The sequence below is a fragment of the Eulemur rufifrons genome, chromosome 1 (genome assembly GCF_041146395.1).
Source record: "Eulemur rufifrons isolate Redbay chromosome 1, OSU_ERuf_1, whole genome shotgun sequence".
In the NCBI taxonomy this organism is placed as follows: Eukaryota; Metazoa; Chordata; class Mammalia; order Primates; family Lemuridae; genus Eulemur; species Eulemur rufifrons.
Genome location: NC_090983.1, coordinates 40,572,929 through 40,592,329, shown reverse-complemented (window position 1 = coordinate 40,592,329; position 19,401 = coordinate 40,572,929). Strand labels below are relative to the sequence as shown.

The following is a 19,401-nucleotide window of genomic DNA, read 5'->3' as shown; positions in this document are numbered from 1 at the left end:
GAAAAATGGCATATTTTATACTAGGAAGGGATAAATAATTCTAATGATGAGAAATGATGAGAAATGATTCAGTACCATTAAGGATAAGAATTCATATTAATAGAAATATTAATATTAAGCTTTTGAAAATGTAAAAACCCTCAAGATATAGAGGATTTCAACAATTTACCTGCCTCCTAGTGTACTTTAAGATACACACATATGTTGGCACATGTGTTCACCAATATAGAGTTCAATGTTCTCCCTTACTTTTCTTTTCCTTCTTTCTCTCTCTCCCTTCCCTTTCTTCTTTCCTTTTCCCTACCTTACAGTTAAATACTGAAAGGCCTAGGTATGGAAGCCTTCTAGAACTTGCCCATTTTCTTTATCTGTAGGTTCCCTTATTTATATCGTGAACTCAATTTTGACATGTGTGATTATAAAACCTGGAACGATTTTTACACTTTGAAATTTTAAAAACTTAGGTCATAGCTATCCTTATTTTATAATATTTGTGATAGTGGGGAAAATTTTGATAAATTTTCTTCCATAGTTTATGTGTATTCTGATTATAAAAGCCACAGGAAATAATTACACTTCTTCTCTGTGAATTCAGATTCACAGATACAGAGTGCAAATCCAAATGTAAAATGTGAATTCACAATCTAATATTAATAGTTTCTTTTAAATGATATGTACTCACCAATTCTATCAAACATATATAGCATTTTAACATTAAAAATGCAAAGCTGGCCAGGCATGGTGGCTCATGCCTGTAATCCTAGCATTCTGGGAAGTCAAGGTAAGAGGATCACTTGAGCTCAGGAGTTTGAGACCAGCCTGAGCAAGAGCGAGACCCTGTCGCTACTAAAAATAGAAAAATCGGCCAGGCATCCTGGCGCGCACCTGTAGTCCCAGCTACTCAGGAGGCTGAGGCAGGAGGATCGCTTGAGCCCTGGAGTTGGAGGTTGCAGTGAGCTATGATGATGCCACTGCACTCTACCCAGGGTGATACAGCAAGACTCTGTCTCAAATAAAAGGCAAAGTTTTATAAATATTGACTATTTCCGTATGTTCCCTCATATACAATTCCATTTTCTATTTCTAGGATAAAATGGATGATCATAAAGTAATACGCCATGACCACAAAAGGGAAATCACCTTAAGGTAGAATTAAAATAAGAAATGTTTCCCATTCTATATTTTTATCCTTAACCCCAAGTTTCTCAATAATGCAATTATTATTATTATATGATTAGAAAGTTAACACCCCAGTCCAGAATAGATGATGTAATATAAACCTTTACTGGTAAAATCTCTCAAAGGACATTAAACAGTCAGTAGCATCGTCCTTATATTGAAAGGACAGTACGTTCAGTTATTTTAATCTAGGCAGAAATAAAGTGATAAACTTATGATATCTGCAGTATAAACTTTCAGATTAAAAAAAATTATCCAAAAAACCCACTTTTTCATCTCATTTATGTTCATCTGATTAAATACAACTTATAAAGTAATATATGTGAATGTATGTGGTAAACTAAGAGTACAATACATACTTGAGGGATTATTCATGTCAAATTTTTAAAATCTCAAATTAGATGGATTTTTAAAAATATATAGATATCCCATTTATTCCAGAGAGGATACCTAATGACACAAATTTAAAAATTAATAACATATATTTTGTTATAGAAAGTCAGCTTTTGTTTCAATTTGGAATTCTCTGGTTTGACACAACATTGATCTGGCTACCGTTCTAAAATTGCTCTGTCATTACAGAAGTCAGGCTCCTGTTTCACTAGGAGTCAAAAAATAGCTTCTCCCAACCTGATTTGAGAAAGGGGAGAAAGATCTAGGCCTGTGAGATATGAGGCGAGGATTCAGCAGAATCACTGTACTTCTTCCAAGGTTTTTCTATCTAGCCGCCAGCATCAGTCCATCCTTTCCCCACAAAATGTTTTACTTTGGTTTTTGATGATAAAAAAACTATGCTCCCTTGTAAAACTATAACATATTATAGTGTCTCAGAATGCAGGTAGCAGGTTAAACATCAAACATAAGCAGAGGAATAACAAAAGACAGTCTTGATGAATAACACTATATATTTTCCACAGTTTGATACACAAAAAATCAAAACTTAATTTTAACATTAATACTACCTTTAGGGATTTTTTTGAAAAGCAAAAATCATATCTTCATTTTTAATTGTGGTACTTTTATGGCAGCTTCTCCAACTTCTTTTGATATATCTACTCCAAGAGGACATCTGTATCACAATTGGACAAATCATATTATTTCAGATATTTGCTTCATTATCCGTCACTAGTTCTACAGACTATGTGCTTAGAATTCTGACAAACAGTGTAAGTATCTAATCTATAATTTATCATATGTGGTGACAATTCTTAAATATATACAAATATAGTGGGACCTCAGGCCAGGATAATGAAAGCTAGTTTCATTAATAAGAAATCTAAATTTTGAGATGTTTTTGAAAGAAATAGTTCTACTGCTCTCAAATACTGTAAATAAGTTAAAAACTTAAAATGAAATAAAAAATAACAAAAAATGTCTTATAATTTTCTATAAAGCTAGAAAAAGTAAAAAACATTCTTACTATGCAGCTAAAGTCAAACCTGTGTGTCCATTCACATTTTAGAAATTGCCCAGGCTTCTATAGGTCTTGTTCAGGTTTCAAAAGCTAGCTTGCCCCTTTCCTACTTTCCTTCACCATTACTGGCCAGATAGGTCATAGCTCCTACCTTCTTTTTCTATTCCTCCTCAGTAAATAATTTCTGCTTCAGATTTCTGCTTTTCTACCTTATTGCCCAAGATGGGCTTCGAGTGAACTCCAACCTGGGAAAAGCTATCATTCAGCCTCAACACTGCCACAGGTGGGCACAGCTGGATCAGATGGTACATACTCTATTTGAAGGTAGGCTATCAAAAGGACTCCTTCTGACATTACTGACTCAACTCTGTTCATTCATGATCGGCATTAGTAGTTTGTGGTTCATGTAGCAAAAGTGTATAGTTATGAACTATAATGCTGACAAGTTTTAAAACATCAAATGAAACAATGTTCAAAACAGAATTATGTTAGATTATGAAACACAATTGTCCTTTACTATTCCAGAATTAATTTAGACCAGAACTTGATAGTAAATTGAAAAACTGTTCTATTCCTTGAAACTTTGATTTGGGAGAGGAAATAAGGCTTGCAGGAAACAGCTATCTTTTAGCCAATTCTCAGTTGCTCATGTAGGAGCATAATCACAACCAACTCTCACACCTGAATGCTTTCTGCATGTTTTCCTTAAATTTCCCAGCATACCAGCTGGTCCTGGGATCTTCTTGACATTGCAAAAGTCCAGGCTGTGGACATGGTTTCTATTCTGGTCCCAGAAGATGGAATTCATCACCCCCTACCCATGGCCTCTTTCTAACCCACTTATGATTTGTCAAAATTAATTTGATACTGTAGCAAAAATATTTCTTACAAGGTATCAACCTCAACTAGGTTCATGAAAGAAATTAATGTAACTTTCCTTCAAGTATCACCACGATGTCAATGAAAACCTCATATATAAAAGCAAAATCCAAGTTTTGACTTTTATAATGTGACTTGCATAAAGATCATGAATGGTACCACATACTTTGGTTCATAGCGGATGCCTTCTACGTTGTGTAAAATGCCCAAGCCAGCACGTAATCTTTCAATACCGTTCCTAAACAAGAATCATTAAAATAAAATCAATAGCTTCAAGATTTAAAGATTTAGTATGATGAAATGGCAATTAACATCTACATAATTACGAGTGAAGCACATAAATCCTGTGGCTTACCATGCAATCATAATGCCGTTATCAATGCACAGTCTGGGAGGAGGACACAACAAAGTGCATTGTGTCGCGTTAGTTACAATTTCCAGAGCTTTGCGGATATATAAGTTACTTGCAACACCTCCAGATACAACCTGAAGGAATTGATAAGATCAAAATCAACAACCATCACGTATGGATATAAACCAAGTTATTCACTGAATCTGGGGGAAAACATCAGCATTATACAATAATAAACTATAACATTTTGAGGTCAGTAATAGGCAAGTAATACATCTAATAAAAATTTAGAGAAGAAAAAAATCACTAACAATTTTAATATCAACATACAATTAATACTAGCATTTTTGTATATTTTCTTCCAACCTTTTTTCTAAATGTTTAATATAATTACAATCATAGTACCACCAGTATTTTAGAAACTTTTTTTTTTTTTTTTGTAGAGGCGAGGTCTCTTAAACTCCTGGCCTCAAGCAATCCTCCCATCTCGGTCTCCTAAAGTGCTGGGATTACAGGAGTGTGGTACCACACCCAGCCTAGAACCTGCAGTTTTTACTTACAAGTATTTTTTCATTTTACTACATAACTCTTAAAAAACTATTGTCTTTAAAATTCATATAAAATTCTATTTTGTGAATTGTCATCATTTAAACATTTTCCCACTTAAAAGTTTCAAAAGAATAAAGCTTAAGATACAGTTAAACAGGAAGTTTATCAAGGCTTTTAAGCACAATTAAAAGGATTTCATCAAAGGATGAAGGAAATCCACCTGATTTTCTAAAAATAGTTATAGTTATTACATTTGGTTTCTTTATTGTAAACCCTCTATTAAATTCAATGAGAAGATGTGGTCTTGGACTTTTTTGCCACACAAGCTGTACAGATGTCCTATAAAGCTGCCACACCTGTACAAGAAATGGCTGTTAGTCTTTTCTATTCTGCATTATTTCGTATTGTCATGGCTAGCATATGGCATAAAGACCTGTTCATCCTAAACACAAGGTCAGTTAACGTTTTGGGGAAAAAGTAACATACTACAAAGTGTTACTATAAAATGAGATGATAAAACTTACCAGTACTGCATTACTTTGAGATAACAAATTTCTCTGCTTGCAAAACAGAATAGCTCGATGCGTTCTTTTTGCAAGGTGGCATGCTGTTGTGTGCTGTACTGCAGCAGCAATGTCTGCAGCTGAAGATAGGATTTGCCCTTTCTCAATACCTGCAGAAATGAGCAGGCACTTTTAGCCACAATCCAGGAATATTTATCTGTCCAACTTTACTAATTAGAAATATACCTTCTTCTTTTTCCTTTTGCATTATTGTTTTATCAATAACATGTTGAAATCCAGAAAAAGAAAAATCACAATTTTTAGCATGTTGCATGGGAGGTTTGATATCAAAATGAAGTCTATTTCCTTGCTTGGCCAAATGTTCTATAGCTTTCCCACCACTCATGGTAGAGCATTCTGGATGTCTTATTAAAGAAAGTCTTCTTGCTACCTATCAAAAAGAAAAATATGTTTTAAAACAAGTTATAAAATTGCACACTTTGAAACCAAAAGATACAAAGGAAATAAATTGAAGTATTATTAAAAAAAACCACCCTGAATGAATAAAACATGCTATACTTTGACAAATATGGACTATAGCCGGTATCACTTAAGCAGACAACCCTGCTCCTTATGATGACCTGATCAATAGTAGCCAATTGCTGCCCCCACGTCTACTTTTGCTCTTCTATTGGGATTGGAAAATAGGTTTGAAGTTGATGATGACTGACTAATGATAAACTTTAAACGTAAGAATCTGCTCCATTCTTTCTTCCTATCATTTCACTATTGGAAGCTGTATTTTTTTTTTTTTTGTATATGGCAGTAGGTTCTGTAGTATTCAAAAAGGAATCTACTTGTCTGTGATGTCAGTAATTGTGCGATTTAATCATAGAACGTTGTGTATCTTTAATGTCCTTATGTTAATCTTTATACATCCTCTTAGTTTACATTTTTGTAGTACATTACAGTTTACAAAGCATTTTCTTTCACATATTTGACTAAATACATACTGCATCTGCCAACTATTTGAGGCTTTATATATTGATGTAAACCTCTTACCATTTATTATGAAAAGGTAAGAAAGAATTATAAAATTATATACTATTCTTTTCATTTTTTCTAACCATAAACTTGTTCAGTCTAATATGATATCATTCAGAAATATTAAGATGAATGGTAGTAGCACATCTATTGCTATTTAACTGAAACAGACAACATAATAAAAAAAATAATGGAGAAATTAATTCTTAAATTACCTTGTCAAGCATGTCACCTGGTGCTATGTCCAAAGACTTTCCAAGAAGCAGAAAATCTGAAACTCCTCGAACTAATGCCAATAGACAGTGACCTCCAGAAATCAAAAGTACTAAAAAAGGAAATTCTACTTTATTGGTCAACCTAATAGTAAGTGCATGAGCCTCCATATGATGAATGGGAATGAATGGCTTTTTTAACTGGGCTACCAGCTCTAAGCTAAATGATAAGCCTACTCCCAGGCTTAAAGCAAGTCCTGGTTTTATGGTAGTTGCAATTGCTGAGAGTTCACTTGGAGAGATTCTACTGACAGAAAGAGCTTCTTGCACTATTCGTTGAATATTTTCTCTGTGAAGCTGTTGAGCGACTGGAGGAATAATCCCACCTGTTCTGAAAGAAGTAAAAAGACATCTTTTTATAATTTTAAGATCGTAAAAACAAAGGAAGAAAAATAACATATATTACAGCTGAAGACATGTTTTCAAATTAATCATTATATAGCTGAAAATATTCAGTAAAGCATTTTCAAATTGTCTGCTTTATAATGTAGCACACTATAACTCAATATGCAGTGATTAAGGGTATAATGTTACTGACTTTTCAAATTCATGCACAACAAACTTCCATGGATTTGTTTGTTGATGAATTAAATCACCAAAATAATCTTACAAAGTACTTTAAAGAAGTCTTGAAGAAGGGAAGGACAGGATAAAATTGTATTTTAGGAAAATTAATCTCCCTACAGACAAGGAGATTTTTAAAGAGATTATTGCAAAGGTATTTGTTTAAAGTGATTATAGCTTTAAGTGATCGTGGGAATGGAAAGAAGGGACAGAGGAGCCTTAACTAATTAACTGGATATAAAGGGACAGGGGAACTGAAACATCAAAGATGATCCAGATATTCAGCTGGAATAACTGGGAGAAAAGGAAATACTAACAGAGAGAAACATGAAGACAGTTTTATAAAGAAGAGTTTATTTTTAAACACTGCACTTAAGGTCACAGCAGGACAGTACATAGCTTGCAATCCTGAAATGAAGTTTGGTAATCTGGTGCTCAGAGTTGGTAATTTGGATTTTTGGTCCATGTAGGACAGTAGATGGATACTCCAAATGTAAAGAGTAAATTAGGAGACAAATTTGCTAGCAACAAATTTGCTAGCATGTAACTAATACATGATCTGAAAAGCAGAGCAATAAAATAAAGGGTCTGCAAAATACACTGCTAGTCTCAAAAAGTCATCTTCAAATATCTGATGTTGCAAGACCTGCTAATTCTACACATAGAAATAAAAATCCTCAGTAGGTGCATTCGATGAATATTTGCTTAATAGTTAAAATACATTTTGTTTCAGGCAATGAAGCAGTTATAAAAGAAACGATCTTATTTCAACACATCCATATTGTAATAAAATTTTCCTTAATTCTTCAAGGCTACTTTTTCTCTTATATTCCTCTCTGTTAGTGGCATCAAATCTCTGTTAGTGGCATCAAATAACCTCATAATCACTTGGGTTTCAAAGTTCATCTCTACATCCTTTCTTTTTCTCACTCTCTACATTTATCACCACTCCCATTGCCACTGTCAAGTTTAAAAAGTCCTCATTATCTCAGTCTATTCAACAATCTTCTAATTGTACTTCCCTAGCTACATCCTTTGATCCTTGGAGTCCATCCTATGTTGTGCTGTTGCCAGAGAATACTCAAAAGCTTTAGTCCCCAACCCCTGGGCCATGGACCAGTCTGTGGCCTGTTAGGAACCAGGCTGCATAGAGGGAGGTGAGCGGCGGGCAGGCCAGTGAAGCTTCATCTGTATTTATAGCCACCCCTCCATTGCTCACATAACTGCATAAACTCTGACTCCTGTAAGATCAGTGGCAGCATTAGATTCTCATAGAAGCGTGAACCCTACTGTAAACTGTGCATCCAAGGGATCTAGGTTGTGTGCTCCTTATGAGAATGTGATGCCTGATGATCTGAGGTGGAGCTGAGGCGGTGATGCTAGCCCTAGGGAATGGCTGCAAATGTAGATTACCAGTAGCAGAGAGGTTTGACTGCACAGAGACCACAATAAATCAATTGCTTGCAGACTCATATCAAAACCCTATCAATGGGTGGGCATGGGAGCTCACGCCTGTAATCCTAGCACTCTGGGAGGCTGAGGCAGGAGGATTGCTCGAGGTCAGGGGTTCGAGACCAGCCCAAGCAAGAGCGAGACCCCTTCTCTACTAAAAAATAGAAAGAAATTAACCGGACAACTAAAAATATATAGAAAAAATAAGCCGGGCATGGTGGTGCATGCCTGTAGTCCCAGCTACTCAGGAGGCTGAGGCAGGAAGATTGCTTGAGCCCAGGAGTTTGAGGTTGCTGTGAGCTAGGCTGACGCCACAGCACTCTAGCCCGTGCAACACAGTGAGACTCTGTCTCAAAAAACAAAAAAAACCCTATCAATGAGTGGCAAGTGACAATTAAGCTACAACAGGTGGCAGGCTTTAAAGTGGCAAGTGAGCATCTTCAGTTGTAAAGCTGCATCTGGTGGCAGGCTTTATAGTGGCAAGTAAGTTGATGTACTTAATTGTGCAGCTGCATCTGGTAGCAGGCTTTAATTAAATGAAATCTGTATTTTTATCCGTTTATTTATGTAAACTGCCTGGTGGTCCTCTGCAAACATCTGAGTTTATAATCCTTAGACCAGTCTATGCCTTAATACAACAGTGTATTATTCTTATCAACACAAGTTATATGTATAAATATGAATAGGATTTTTTCTCAGTGATTAACACAGTTTTCCTAAGACTTCAGTTGAGACCATTAAACATACAAGTGGAGAAAAGAAGAAAAAGCATTACTGAAGGAAAATCATCAAGAAATACTGAAGCTGGGAATAAGCTTAGTTTCTTTTTGGCAACAGGATTAGCTAAGGTTGGGACATTATTGTGAAGAGCCTTAAAAGCCAGGATGAGGTGTTTGAGATTTTCCGTATTAGTGATTAGAAGCTTTTGCACAAAGGAATAAGAAATTAGCTCCTAAAAATTGACTTTTATATGTGCTAAATACAGAAGAATTATTTCATTTTACTTTTTCCAAAAAAAGTAAAAACAACTAAGATAATGTCTACTTACTTTAAATGAACTTCAGTTTGGGAATGTATTGCTTCTCCCAATACATTTCCAGTTTCATCCACCACAGCAGCTGCTGTATCATCACAGCTGGTTTCAATTCCCAATACTAGTTTATGAAGAAATAGTGTTCCAGGATAAATATTAAAACTTCTTAAAAATTCATAAACTTTCCTTTTGGATGGTTTAGAAAAAACTCCTGCTGTCTTATTCAATATTAGCATACTTACTCTATAGACAATTTCTGGAAAATAATTACAGAAACAAGCATATTATTTGAGACTGACATTAGCCACTAACCCATTCAGTTGAGCAAAATTCTGAAAGTTTGGTTTATACTTCAATACACAGTTTTATAGAATTATAGGAAAGTTTAAAAGTTATCAAAATTTTGTAAAGGGTGTAGCAACGTGGGGATATAAATAATAGCATAAACGAATATAATGGTCTTCAAGGGGGAAAACAGGCATCAGACATACAATTTTTTAGTATTATTACTTTCATGCCATTCTTATCAAACTATTATTATTTATAAGGCAGCTAATATTACGGTACAATAGTTGCATGGACAGTCCTCTGAAAAGTGCTATTTATTTTTGATAGCTACAATTAATACAAAATGTGTTTTTTTCTTTTAAATCAAAGGCAAATAGAACAGATAAAAACACTTAATGAATTCCGTTTCCTAAAAACATCTTTCAATATAAAATTTAATCATTTGGTTCAAAACCAAGAGTTCACATAGACACACACAGACACCAAATTTAGTCTTCTGGTTCAGAAACAGTGTTCTCATAAAGCTCATTTTAAAAGAAACTTATCTCAACTAAAACAACAGCAACCTAACACTTATATTATCCTTAATTACAATCTCCACTTTTTGCCGCAGGTTTTATAGCAAGGTTCTTCCCAAATTCTTTTTTCTCCAAAATAATAGTAGTCCATTACTAAGCCACCCTAGTATTTTCACACTAAGTACCTAATTTCATGCCTTCAAATCCTGTGGTCCCCAACCCACGGACCATGGACTGGTACTGGTCTGCAGCCAGTTAGGGATCCGGCCGCAGAGCTCTGCCGCCTCCTCCCTCCGTGGAAAATAGTCTTCCATGAAACCCGAGGACCCCCGAAGTTTCATCTGTATTTACAGCCGCTCCCCATCCCACCCATCACTGTCTCAGTTCTGCCTCCCAGCATCCCAGCACCCCCTCCTCCGTGGAAAATTGTCCTCAGAGAAACCAGTCCCTGGGGCCAAAAAGGTTGGGAACCGCTGCTCAAATCTATCCGTTATAAAACTTTCTGGATGTTAACGTAGGTCCTTTCCCTACCACACTAATGGACATCAGGGGTTCAAAACAAGAGCGAAAACACTGGAACTGGGCCACAGGGAATCCAGGGTAGAGATGAGCGACCTATTCACAGAGGGCAGCTGCGGAGCACACAGCTGCGGGGCAGCCCAGGCACACACACCCTAGAGAAAATAGATTTGCATTAACTGAAACTGAGCAAGGCAGACTGTGCTAAGCACGTCCCTTTCGGCCCAAGAAGGGGAAAGAGGTGAGCGATTTCACCCACCTTACTCACGAACAGCAGTTAACTAGTACTCGTCTCCGTTCCCTAGCTAAGACAGACGACTGCCCTTCCACCAGCACTGGAAAGGCCGAACCTGTCGCCCCGGAAGTGATGTCATCAACACTGTCAGTGTCCCTACTGCAGGGTCGGCTGCTATTACCCCAGACGGCTGCATTTTCAGTAAAGAAAAGCTTAAAGGTGTCTTTGCTCGAGACTCAGTGTGTGCGCTCATGGATTTCTCCCAGATTTGTAGGTAACAAAACTTCTACAAGGTCACGCAGCTAGTGACTGATCCTGCGAAGTCCGAATACATGTTTGCCTGACTACACAGATTAAATTCCAAACACTACGCTACATTTAAAAAAAAAAAACAGTTTTTTGCCTTTGGCTAGAATTTGGTTGCCACTGTGAGAAAAAGATGGAGTAGATTATGCATCATTCCATTTCATGGGAACTATCACCAAATCTAAAGGTGTGGGCTGAGATACCTAACACTTTCATCAGAGATATACGGTAGAAACTAGCAACGCCCCTAACAACCTGTACCAGGATTCCCAGAGAACGGAAGTGCTTCCTGTCGGACAGTCTAAACAGTTACTCTCGCTTCACTAAGAGTAAACTTGGGCTGGCTTATTTTTGTAATACAAAAAAAAAAGAAAAAAAAAAGGAAGCCGCGGTAAATATTCACTTACCTTAAAAAACAAAAAAAATCCTACGTGCACGCCACCTTCAGCATAGTATGTAATCTTATTCTTTTCTTTCTTTTTTTTTTTTTGGAGACAGAGTGTCACTTTGTTGCCCTGGCTAGAGTGAGTGCCGTGGCGTCAGCCTAGCTCACAGCAACCTCAAACTCCTGGGCTTAAGCGATCCTACTGCCTCAGCCTCCCGAGTAGCTGGGACTACAGGCATGCGCCACCATGCCCGGCTAATTTTTTCTATATATATTTTAGTTGTCCATATAATGTCTTTCTATTTTTAGTAGAGACGGGGTCTCGCTCTTGCTCAGGCTGGTCTCGAACTCCTGACCTTGAGCGATCCACCCGCCTCGGCCTCCCAGAGTGCTAGGATTACAGGCGTGAGCCACCGCGCCCGGCCAGTATGTAATCTTATTCTTGCCCCTCCTTCAGTCTTTTTTTTTTTTTTTTTTTTTTTTTGCTTTTATTGGTTAACTATCATTGTTTGAATAGATTTATCCATGAATCTTTATTCTCTCCTGCTAGGCTTTAAGGTATTAGTAAGCAAGGTTGAACAGGACTGGGATATATAGCTGTGCTTTGCATGGTGTGAAGCTCTGGGTATAAAAGATGAGTAAATCACATGTTGGGAAGTACCTTCGAAGGGTATATGCAGATAAATTCATAATTACCAGAATATTGAGAAGTTTTTTCAGTTGGAACTTAATGTTTTTCAAAAACTGCATTTATGTGTAACCATAATTTTAATTTCCATTTGTAACCTTCAGAAAAAATATGTAGAAGAGTCTTATTTTCAATATGCATTTCCTAATTATGTCCTATTAGATTTCATTTTCATTTATCACAATTTATTGGGTTCTTTCCTTTGAGCTAAGAATGTATAAAGAGATTAAGATCCATTCTCTGTCCTCAAGGATTTTAGAGTCTAGTGGCAGAAGACAACAGGCAGTACAGACTTAGGAAATATGAATGGAAAATGTGCACTGAGAGAAGGGAGCTGCTTGGGGAAGGCTGCATGACTTGTCACAGATGTATCTACAGCCTGGCAGGCCCATAGTGTGATTACTTGTTTCAACATCTGATTCTTTTATAGGCTTGAAATTTGTTTATCGGGTCTAGAATTGACTTAACTTCTGGGGTACTGAGTCACACACCACAAATTGCTAAAATGCTGTGTAAAAACTATTAATACTAATGTATTAATTTACAAGAAATGCAACAGTGGGGGGGGGCTAGGATAGTTGAGCTTGCTGATCATTATTATCTTCTTTGTGTTGGTCAAATTATAATGAAGTCCAAATCCAAATTATAATCAGAAGATTGCTTGGTAAATATGGAATAGAAGCAATAGAAATGAGTTGGTGCTTTTACTTAATGGCTGTTTCAAGACCGATGCTTCCCTTTCCACTTGAATCACACAGTTTTACATTTTACATGGGTTGGTGTGTGTTAAAAATACATTGCCACTTTTCCTTTCTCCTTTGAAATTTTCTTTGCTATGTCTTTTGATGCGGAACATTCTTTTATTAGTGTTAATACTGTCAATCAGACCTTACCTTTGGAAGATGTTTTGCTTTTCGTTTGCTGAACCATTATGCTTAACTTTTAGATGATGTTTTCTTATTGTGGTAGAACATACATAAAAAAATATGCCATTTTAACCATTTTAAAGTTCAAAAGCACTAGGTACATTCACATTGCTGTGCAACTACCACTATCATTTAGTTCCAGAACTTTTTCATCTTCCCAAACTGAAATTCTGTACCCATTAACAATAAACCCTCTTGCCTCCTCTGCTCCAGCCCCTGGCAACCACCATTCTACTGCCTTTATGAATTGATTACTCTAGTTACTTCATGTAAGTGAGATCATGTATTTGCCATTTTGTGACTGGCTTAATTCACATATCATAATGTCTTCAAGATTCATACATGTTATAACATGTACCTTAATATTCTTTGTTTTAAGGGCTGAATAATATTCCATTGTATGTATATACCACATCTTGTTTATCCATTCATCCCTCAATGTATACTTGGGTTGCTTCCATCTTCTGGCTAATGTGAATAATATTGCTGTGATCATAGATGTATAAATATTAAAGTCTGTCCAAGATCCTGCTTTCACTTCTTTTGGGTATATACCCAGAAGTGGTGTGATGAGGCACAGTAATCAGTATAGCTCTGTGAGCCACAGTGAGGCCATCTTGTATGCAGGCTAGTGCAGCCATCTTGTGTACGAACTCACTGTTGTGTAAAGTTAAAAAAAATTTATACAGTGATTAATTTGTAAGTGATTGTTTAAAATCATTAGGTGTATAGTTACATTGTACTACACTTGGCAGTTCCTTGGGAAAATGTTCCTTGGATGTTCCATAAGGAAATGTTCCTTGATTTAATGGATGCTATCTGCTTCTGTAAGTTTGCTTGCTTATGAATTATTGCAATCAACATTTTTTTTAGCCATATGTGTATTGTTAGTATTGTTAGTGGTGAAGGTATATAGCCCCTGCTCACTTTAAGCTCGGGGCCATTCTCTGTCTCTGGACTTTCCCAGGACAGGGGGTGGGAAAGTGAATAGGTCGCTCATCTCTACCCTGGATTCCCTGTGGCCCAGTTCCAGTGTTTTCGCTCTTGTTTTGAACCCCTGATGAACCCCTGATGTCCATTAGTGTGGTAGGGAAAGGACCTACGTTAACATCCAGAAAGTTTTATAACGGATAGATTTGAGCAGCGGTTCCCAACCTTTTTGGCCCCAGGGACTGGTTTCTCTGAGGACAATTTTCCACGGAGGAGGGGGTGCTGGGATGCTGGGAGGCAGAACTGAGACAGTGATGGGTGGGATGGGGAGCGGCTGTAAATACAGATGAAACTTCGGGGGTCCTCGGGTTTCATGGATCCTTGAAATCCTGCCCAGGATTCACTTACTGAAGACAACTGCTCTTAACCCTGCCACTCTACTGCCGGACGATGAACCGGCAGAGCCACTGCATAACTGCCATGAGATATCAGAGTCACTGGCCAATCTGAGAACAGATCTCACTGATCAGCCATGGCCAGACCCTGATGAAAGATTATACACAGATGGAAGCAGCTATGTGTCTGAAGGAGTCAGGTATGCAAGAGCAGCTGTGGTCACTGCTGACCAGGTTATCTGGGCACAAGCTTTGGGACATGGGACTTCAGCCCAGAGAACAGAACTTATAGCTTTGACCCAAGCCCTGAGGTGGGGAAAGGATAAGACTGTTAATATCTACGCAGATAGTAGATATGCCTTTGCTATAGCTCATGTGCATGGAGCACTCTATCAGGAACGAGGCCTCTTAACCTCAGAAGGCAAGGAGATAAAAAATAAACTTGAAATATTGGCCCTATTAGAAGCAATCTGGTTACCAAAAAAGGTAGCTATTATTCATAGTAAGGGACATCAAACCACTGATTCCCCAGTGGCACGGGGAAATGCTTTTGCTGACACAACAGCCAAAGAGGTTGCACAAAAACCAGTGGGGCCCCTCCAGATTCTCCCTGTCTTGCCAGAACGGCTCTTACCACATTCACCAAGGTACACGGAAGAAAAAGTTAAAATTGGAAAAGCTCTAAAGACTAGAACTGATGCAACAGGCTGGGAAATTCTCCCAGATAACAGGGTCTTGGTCCCTGAGAGCCTGGGGCGGAACTTAATTAAACAGATTCATCAAAGCACTCACCTTGGACGCACGAAACTGACTGAGCTTCTTCAGAAGGACTACTATATCCCCCAGCTTCATCGGATGGTTCGGCAAGTAACGGAAAAATGCCCCACCTGTGCGCAGGTAAATCCGGGTAACGGCATTAATCTTCCCCTAGGAACTAGGTTACGGGGCCAAGCCCCGGGAGAACAATGGGAAATGGACTTCACCGAAGTGAAACCAGGTAACTATGGATACCGGTATTTGCTTGTGTTTGTCGACACATTTTATGGATGGGCAGAAGCTTTTCCTACCAAGTCAGAGACAGCACAAATAGTTGTGAAAAAATTAATGACTGAAATTGTTCCCAGATTTGGCCTCCCATTAGCATTGGGGTCCGACAATGGCCCGGCGTTTATCGCCAGAATAACTCAATTGTTGGCCCAGGTGCTAAAAATTGATTGGAAATTACATTGTGTCTACAGGCCTCAGAGTTCAGGGCAGGTAGAAAGATAAATAAGACTTTAAAGGAAACACTAAGTAAACTAAGGTTAGAGACTGGCGAAAACTGGGTGAGCCTCCTTCCTTTTGCCCTACTAAGATCTAGATGTATCCCTTATGTAAAAGGACTGATACCCTATAAAATCATGTTGGGCCAGCCTCCCCCACTCATCCCCAAATTAGGGGAGAAATGGGTCGTGGAACTAGGAGATTCGGTACTTCTTAAATCCCTACAGGCTCTCCAGTCAAGCATGAAATACAACCACAAAATGATAAAGGCAGCCCACCCCGGGCCTTCTAACCTTCCTCCTAAGCAAACTATATTCCAGGTGCAGCCCGGGGACCTTGTGTGGATCAAGAAATTACAACCAGCAACCTTGAAAGCAAAGTGGACCGGACCACTGCCAATAATCCTTTCTACACCCACAGCTGTTAAAGTCGCCAGCAAGCGTCATTGGAGTCATCATTCCCAAGTCAAAAAGGCCTCACCAGAGCAGCAGGCTGAGACATGGAGCATCCAGCCATCCGGAGATCCTCTAAAGATAAGACTCTCGTACATCTATTGGTTCCCTTGTAATTCATGGGACTGTGGGATCACCACATCAACCTCTAAACTATACCTGGGTGCTCACCCAAACGGTTGATGGAACTATGGTAACTCACAATTCTACCATATCACAGCCAGTTCTTCATTTTGACCTTTGTAAGCTGTTTGGGTATAACTCTTTACAGATGGGGCGGAGAATCCAAAGCCTCCAATATTATGCTTGCCCCTCCACTGGGCCCCCACATTGCCAAGTAAAAGGCCATTACTATTATGCCAAGTGGGGTTGTGAGACACTGGCCTCTTAAAAAAAAAAAAAAAAAAAGATACAAAATGTTAAACTCATGATATTGCACACCCATTATCACTATATGTGTGGAAATAAATCAAAGATTTGATTTCACGTAAAAACCAGTGGGGAATGTGATGAGGCACAGTAATCAGTATAGCTCTGTGAGCCACAGTGAGGCCATCTTGTATGCAGGCTAGTGCAGCCATCTTGTGTACGAACTCACTGTTGTGTAAAGTTAAAAAAAATTTATACAGTGATTAATTTGTAAGTGATTGTTTAAAATCATTAGGTGTATAGTTACATCGTACTACACTTGGCAGTTCCTTGGGAAAATGTTCCTTGGATGTTCCATAAGGAAATGTTCCTTGATTTAATGGATGCTATCTGCTTCTGTAAGTTTGCTTGCTTATGAATTATTGTAATCAACATGTTTTTTTAGCCATATGTGTATTGTTAGTATTGTTAGTGGTGAAGGTATATAGCCCCTGCTCACTTTAAGCTCGGGGCCATTCTGTCTCTGGACTTTCCCAGGACAGGGGGTGGTCGCTGGCCAGCTAATAAAGACTCCTAATTTGGCTCAATTCGTCTTTAGGTGGTCATTTCTCGCATCTTAGGCTATAACAGTGGAATTGCTGGATCATACAGTAAGTTTGATTTTTGAGGAATGTCCATATTCAGGGTCTTATTTCCTTATTTTTCAAGTGTGTGGGATTTATCTGTAGGTTTAGCAGGGAAGGGAGAAGGAGAATCTTTGTTGTTCCCATATACTTCCTATGGCTGTTAAGTGCCATGATAGAAGCATATGGTTTGAAGAGAATTCATAGGAAGGAAAAATGTTTCAAAGGATCACCATATTTTCCTGGGCAATAGCCAATATATCATCTGACTTCTCTGTTCCCATTTTAAAAATTATAAAATGAAGAAAATAGTATGCGTTTATCTTCTTGATAATATGGTCAACATACATACAGAATATGTGAAAAATCTGGAAGTTTTTCAAGACAGGATTGTGAAAAATTTATACCTGCATAATTGGAAAATCATTAAAAATTTATATACTATAAAATTCCTTTCAGATTTTGTATTTTGAAAAGAACTCATTCTACAGTGTTCATGTGGTTTACTTCTTTACTATAATCCTCGTATTTGAATTTATTTTTATCAACATATATAATTAGACTGAAGAGACACAGTGATAAGCTTGGCTTATCTGCTAAACCTGAAATAATATACAACTTTAGAGATATAGGTAATTCGCTTCCATAACATTTTTTATCAGGAGTTTGAATGAAATGAAATAAATTACACTACTGTGCCAAAGATAAAATCCAAATATATTTTTACTATCTCTCTAATTATGACATATTTCAGATTTAAAGTATCAAGAATATAAACTTCTGTGAGCTCAACATCTGACTTAGGAGCGAAAACATCACCTAATACAGTTGAAGCCCCCCGTGTCCCGTATTCTTAAGATATGCAGTGTTCTGAATTTAATGTTTATAATTCCTCTCCATTTGTAGCTAATGAAAACTTTTAAGCCACATATAACAAACTGCTGAATTATTTTTAACTGGAACTGAAATTAAGGAGTAAAATAAAAATGAAACATCTCATTGTTTCTTTTTGACACCAGACAAAATGAAGGAGAGTTTCTCTCTGCCATTCTCCTACTTACCTTCTCTTGCCCAACACTGTTCCAAATTTCCATTACTGAACCTATTCACATTTCCCACATCAACATACTATCCATGTTATTGTTTTGGGAATTACTCTTTTCTATCTATGCTGTTAGACTATTGAACTGCAAGGGTCTATACTAGGTTGCTGCATTTGTCTTCTTCATGACTAGCATGAGGGTATTTTTGGGTCACAATTACTCGCAATATATATTAATATAGGAGACACAATATAGGAGAAACACTGCATGACAATCAGGATTCAACTTTAGCAAGACAAGATGAATCAATAGGCTAAAACCTAACAAGAGGGAGTTCTATAGGACAAACAAGAAGTCTCAAGACTTTGGTTTAATAAATCCATTTAATAAGTACATGAGCTGGTCATCGCATGAACCTGTAGTCCCAGCTACTTGGGAGGCTGAAGTGAGAGGATTGCTTGAGCCCAGGAGTTCGAGGCTGCAGTGAGTTACGATCCAGCCACTGCACTCCAGCCTGGGTAACAGAGCAAGACCCTACTTCTCAAAATAAGTAAGAAAAAAAAAAAAAACTTAATATATGAAGGGGAAGCCATCATTTAACAGCACTATATGTTGAAGACTTAAGGTTTTAGTGACCATAAAGTGAATCAGTGATACATGGCTGCCGAAATAGCTAAAGTGATATTAGGCTACATTAAAAAAAAAAAAAAAAAGGATCTTAAAACAGGAGAAATGGTACTGTTCTAGTCACAGCATATCTTACACCTCTTATATTTGGCTCTAGTGCTATATAATAAATAAAAAACTGAAATTTAGAGCAGAATTACCAGGATAGTGGGAGAAATTTGAGACCATGTCATATGGAAGGGTGAAGGCTCTAGTAATGTTTATTCAATGCTGTTGGTATCTTTAAATAGTTAAGAGATACATAGAATAAGGATTACATTTTGACTCAACATAAAACAAATTATAAATGCCATTACAAAAATGGAATATGCTGTTTTATAAATTGTAAGTCCTCTGCTGTTAGTATTAAAACAATTGAATGGAAGGGTGGTGGTTAATATAAAGATTCAAGCTCTGGTAGGGAGTTGAATTTACATGGTCTCTAAGGGCTTTTCTAATTCTTAGCATCATATAGTTCTATAAAGCTAACTCACAGAGATATTTAAGGAAATGCTGTTAGCCCCTTAGGATCTTTATAGTTTAATAATACCATA

The 19,401-nt window shown here is 37.4% G+C and overlaps 1 protein-coding gene across 7 annotated transcripts; it reads right to left on the bottom strand.

The window, feature by feature from the left end:
• Nucleotides 1–729: 729 nt before the first annotated feature.
• OSGEPL1 (O-sialoglycoprotein endopeptidase like 1) lies at nucleotides 730–11,341 on the bottom strand. Of its 7 annotated transcripts, none has more exons than XM_069469435.1 (8): nucleotides 9,257–9,500; nucleotides 6,136–6,523; nucleotides 5,123–5,327; nucleotides 4,898–5,046; nucleotides 3,828–3,958; nucleotides 3,639–3,710; nucleotides 2,142–2,248; nucleotides 730–843 (listed from the first exon to the last, which is right to left on the bottom strand). In XM_069469435.1, the coding sequence occupies exons 1-7, from the start codon at nucleotides 9,475–9,477 to the stop codon at nucleotides 2,170–2,172; spliced, it is 1,245 nt and encodes a 414-aa protein (XP_069325536.1). In that variant the 5' UTR covers nucleotides 9,478–9,500; the 3' UTR covers nucleotides 730–843; nucleotides 2,142–2,169. The 7 variants fall into 7 exon arrangements, with proteins under 7 accessions (XP_069325536.1, XP_069325572.1, XP_069325530.1 ...); XM_069469471.1 differs by having other exon boundaries at nucleotides 6,136–6,518; nucleotides 9,257–9,496; XM_069469429.1 differs by lacking the exon at nucleotides 730–843 and adding an exon at nucleotides 11,311–11,341 and having other exon boundaries at nucleotides 2,113–2,248; nucleotides 9,257–9,497.
• Between the last annotated feature and the right edge of the window lie 8,060 nt (nucleotides 11,342–19,401).

What these genes read in the sequence shown, in the direction of transcription:
- OSGEPL1 (XM_069469429.1), bottom strand. An exon ending in CAAACTGAAGTTCATTTAAA is followed by an intron (nt 6,524 to 9,256) that starts GTAAGTAGACAT and finishes TACTTCTTTCAG; the next exon opens with AACAGGTGGGATTATTCCTC. An exon ending in CAGGTGACATGCTTGACAAG is followed by an intron (nt 5,328 to 6,135) that starts GTAATTTAAGAA and finishes TCTTTTTGATAG; the next exon opens with GTAGCAAGAAGACTTTCTTT.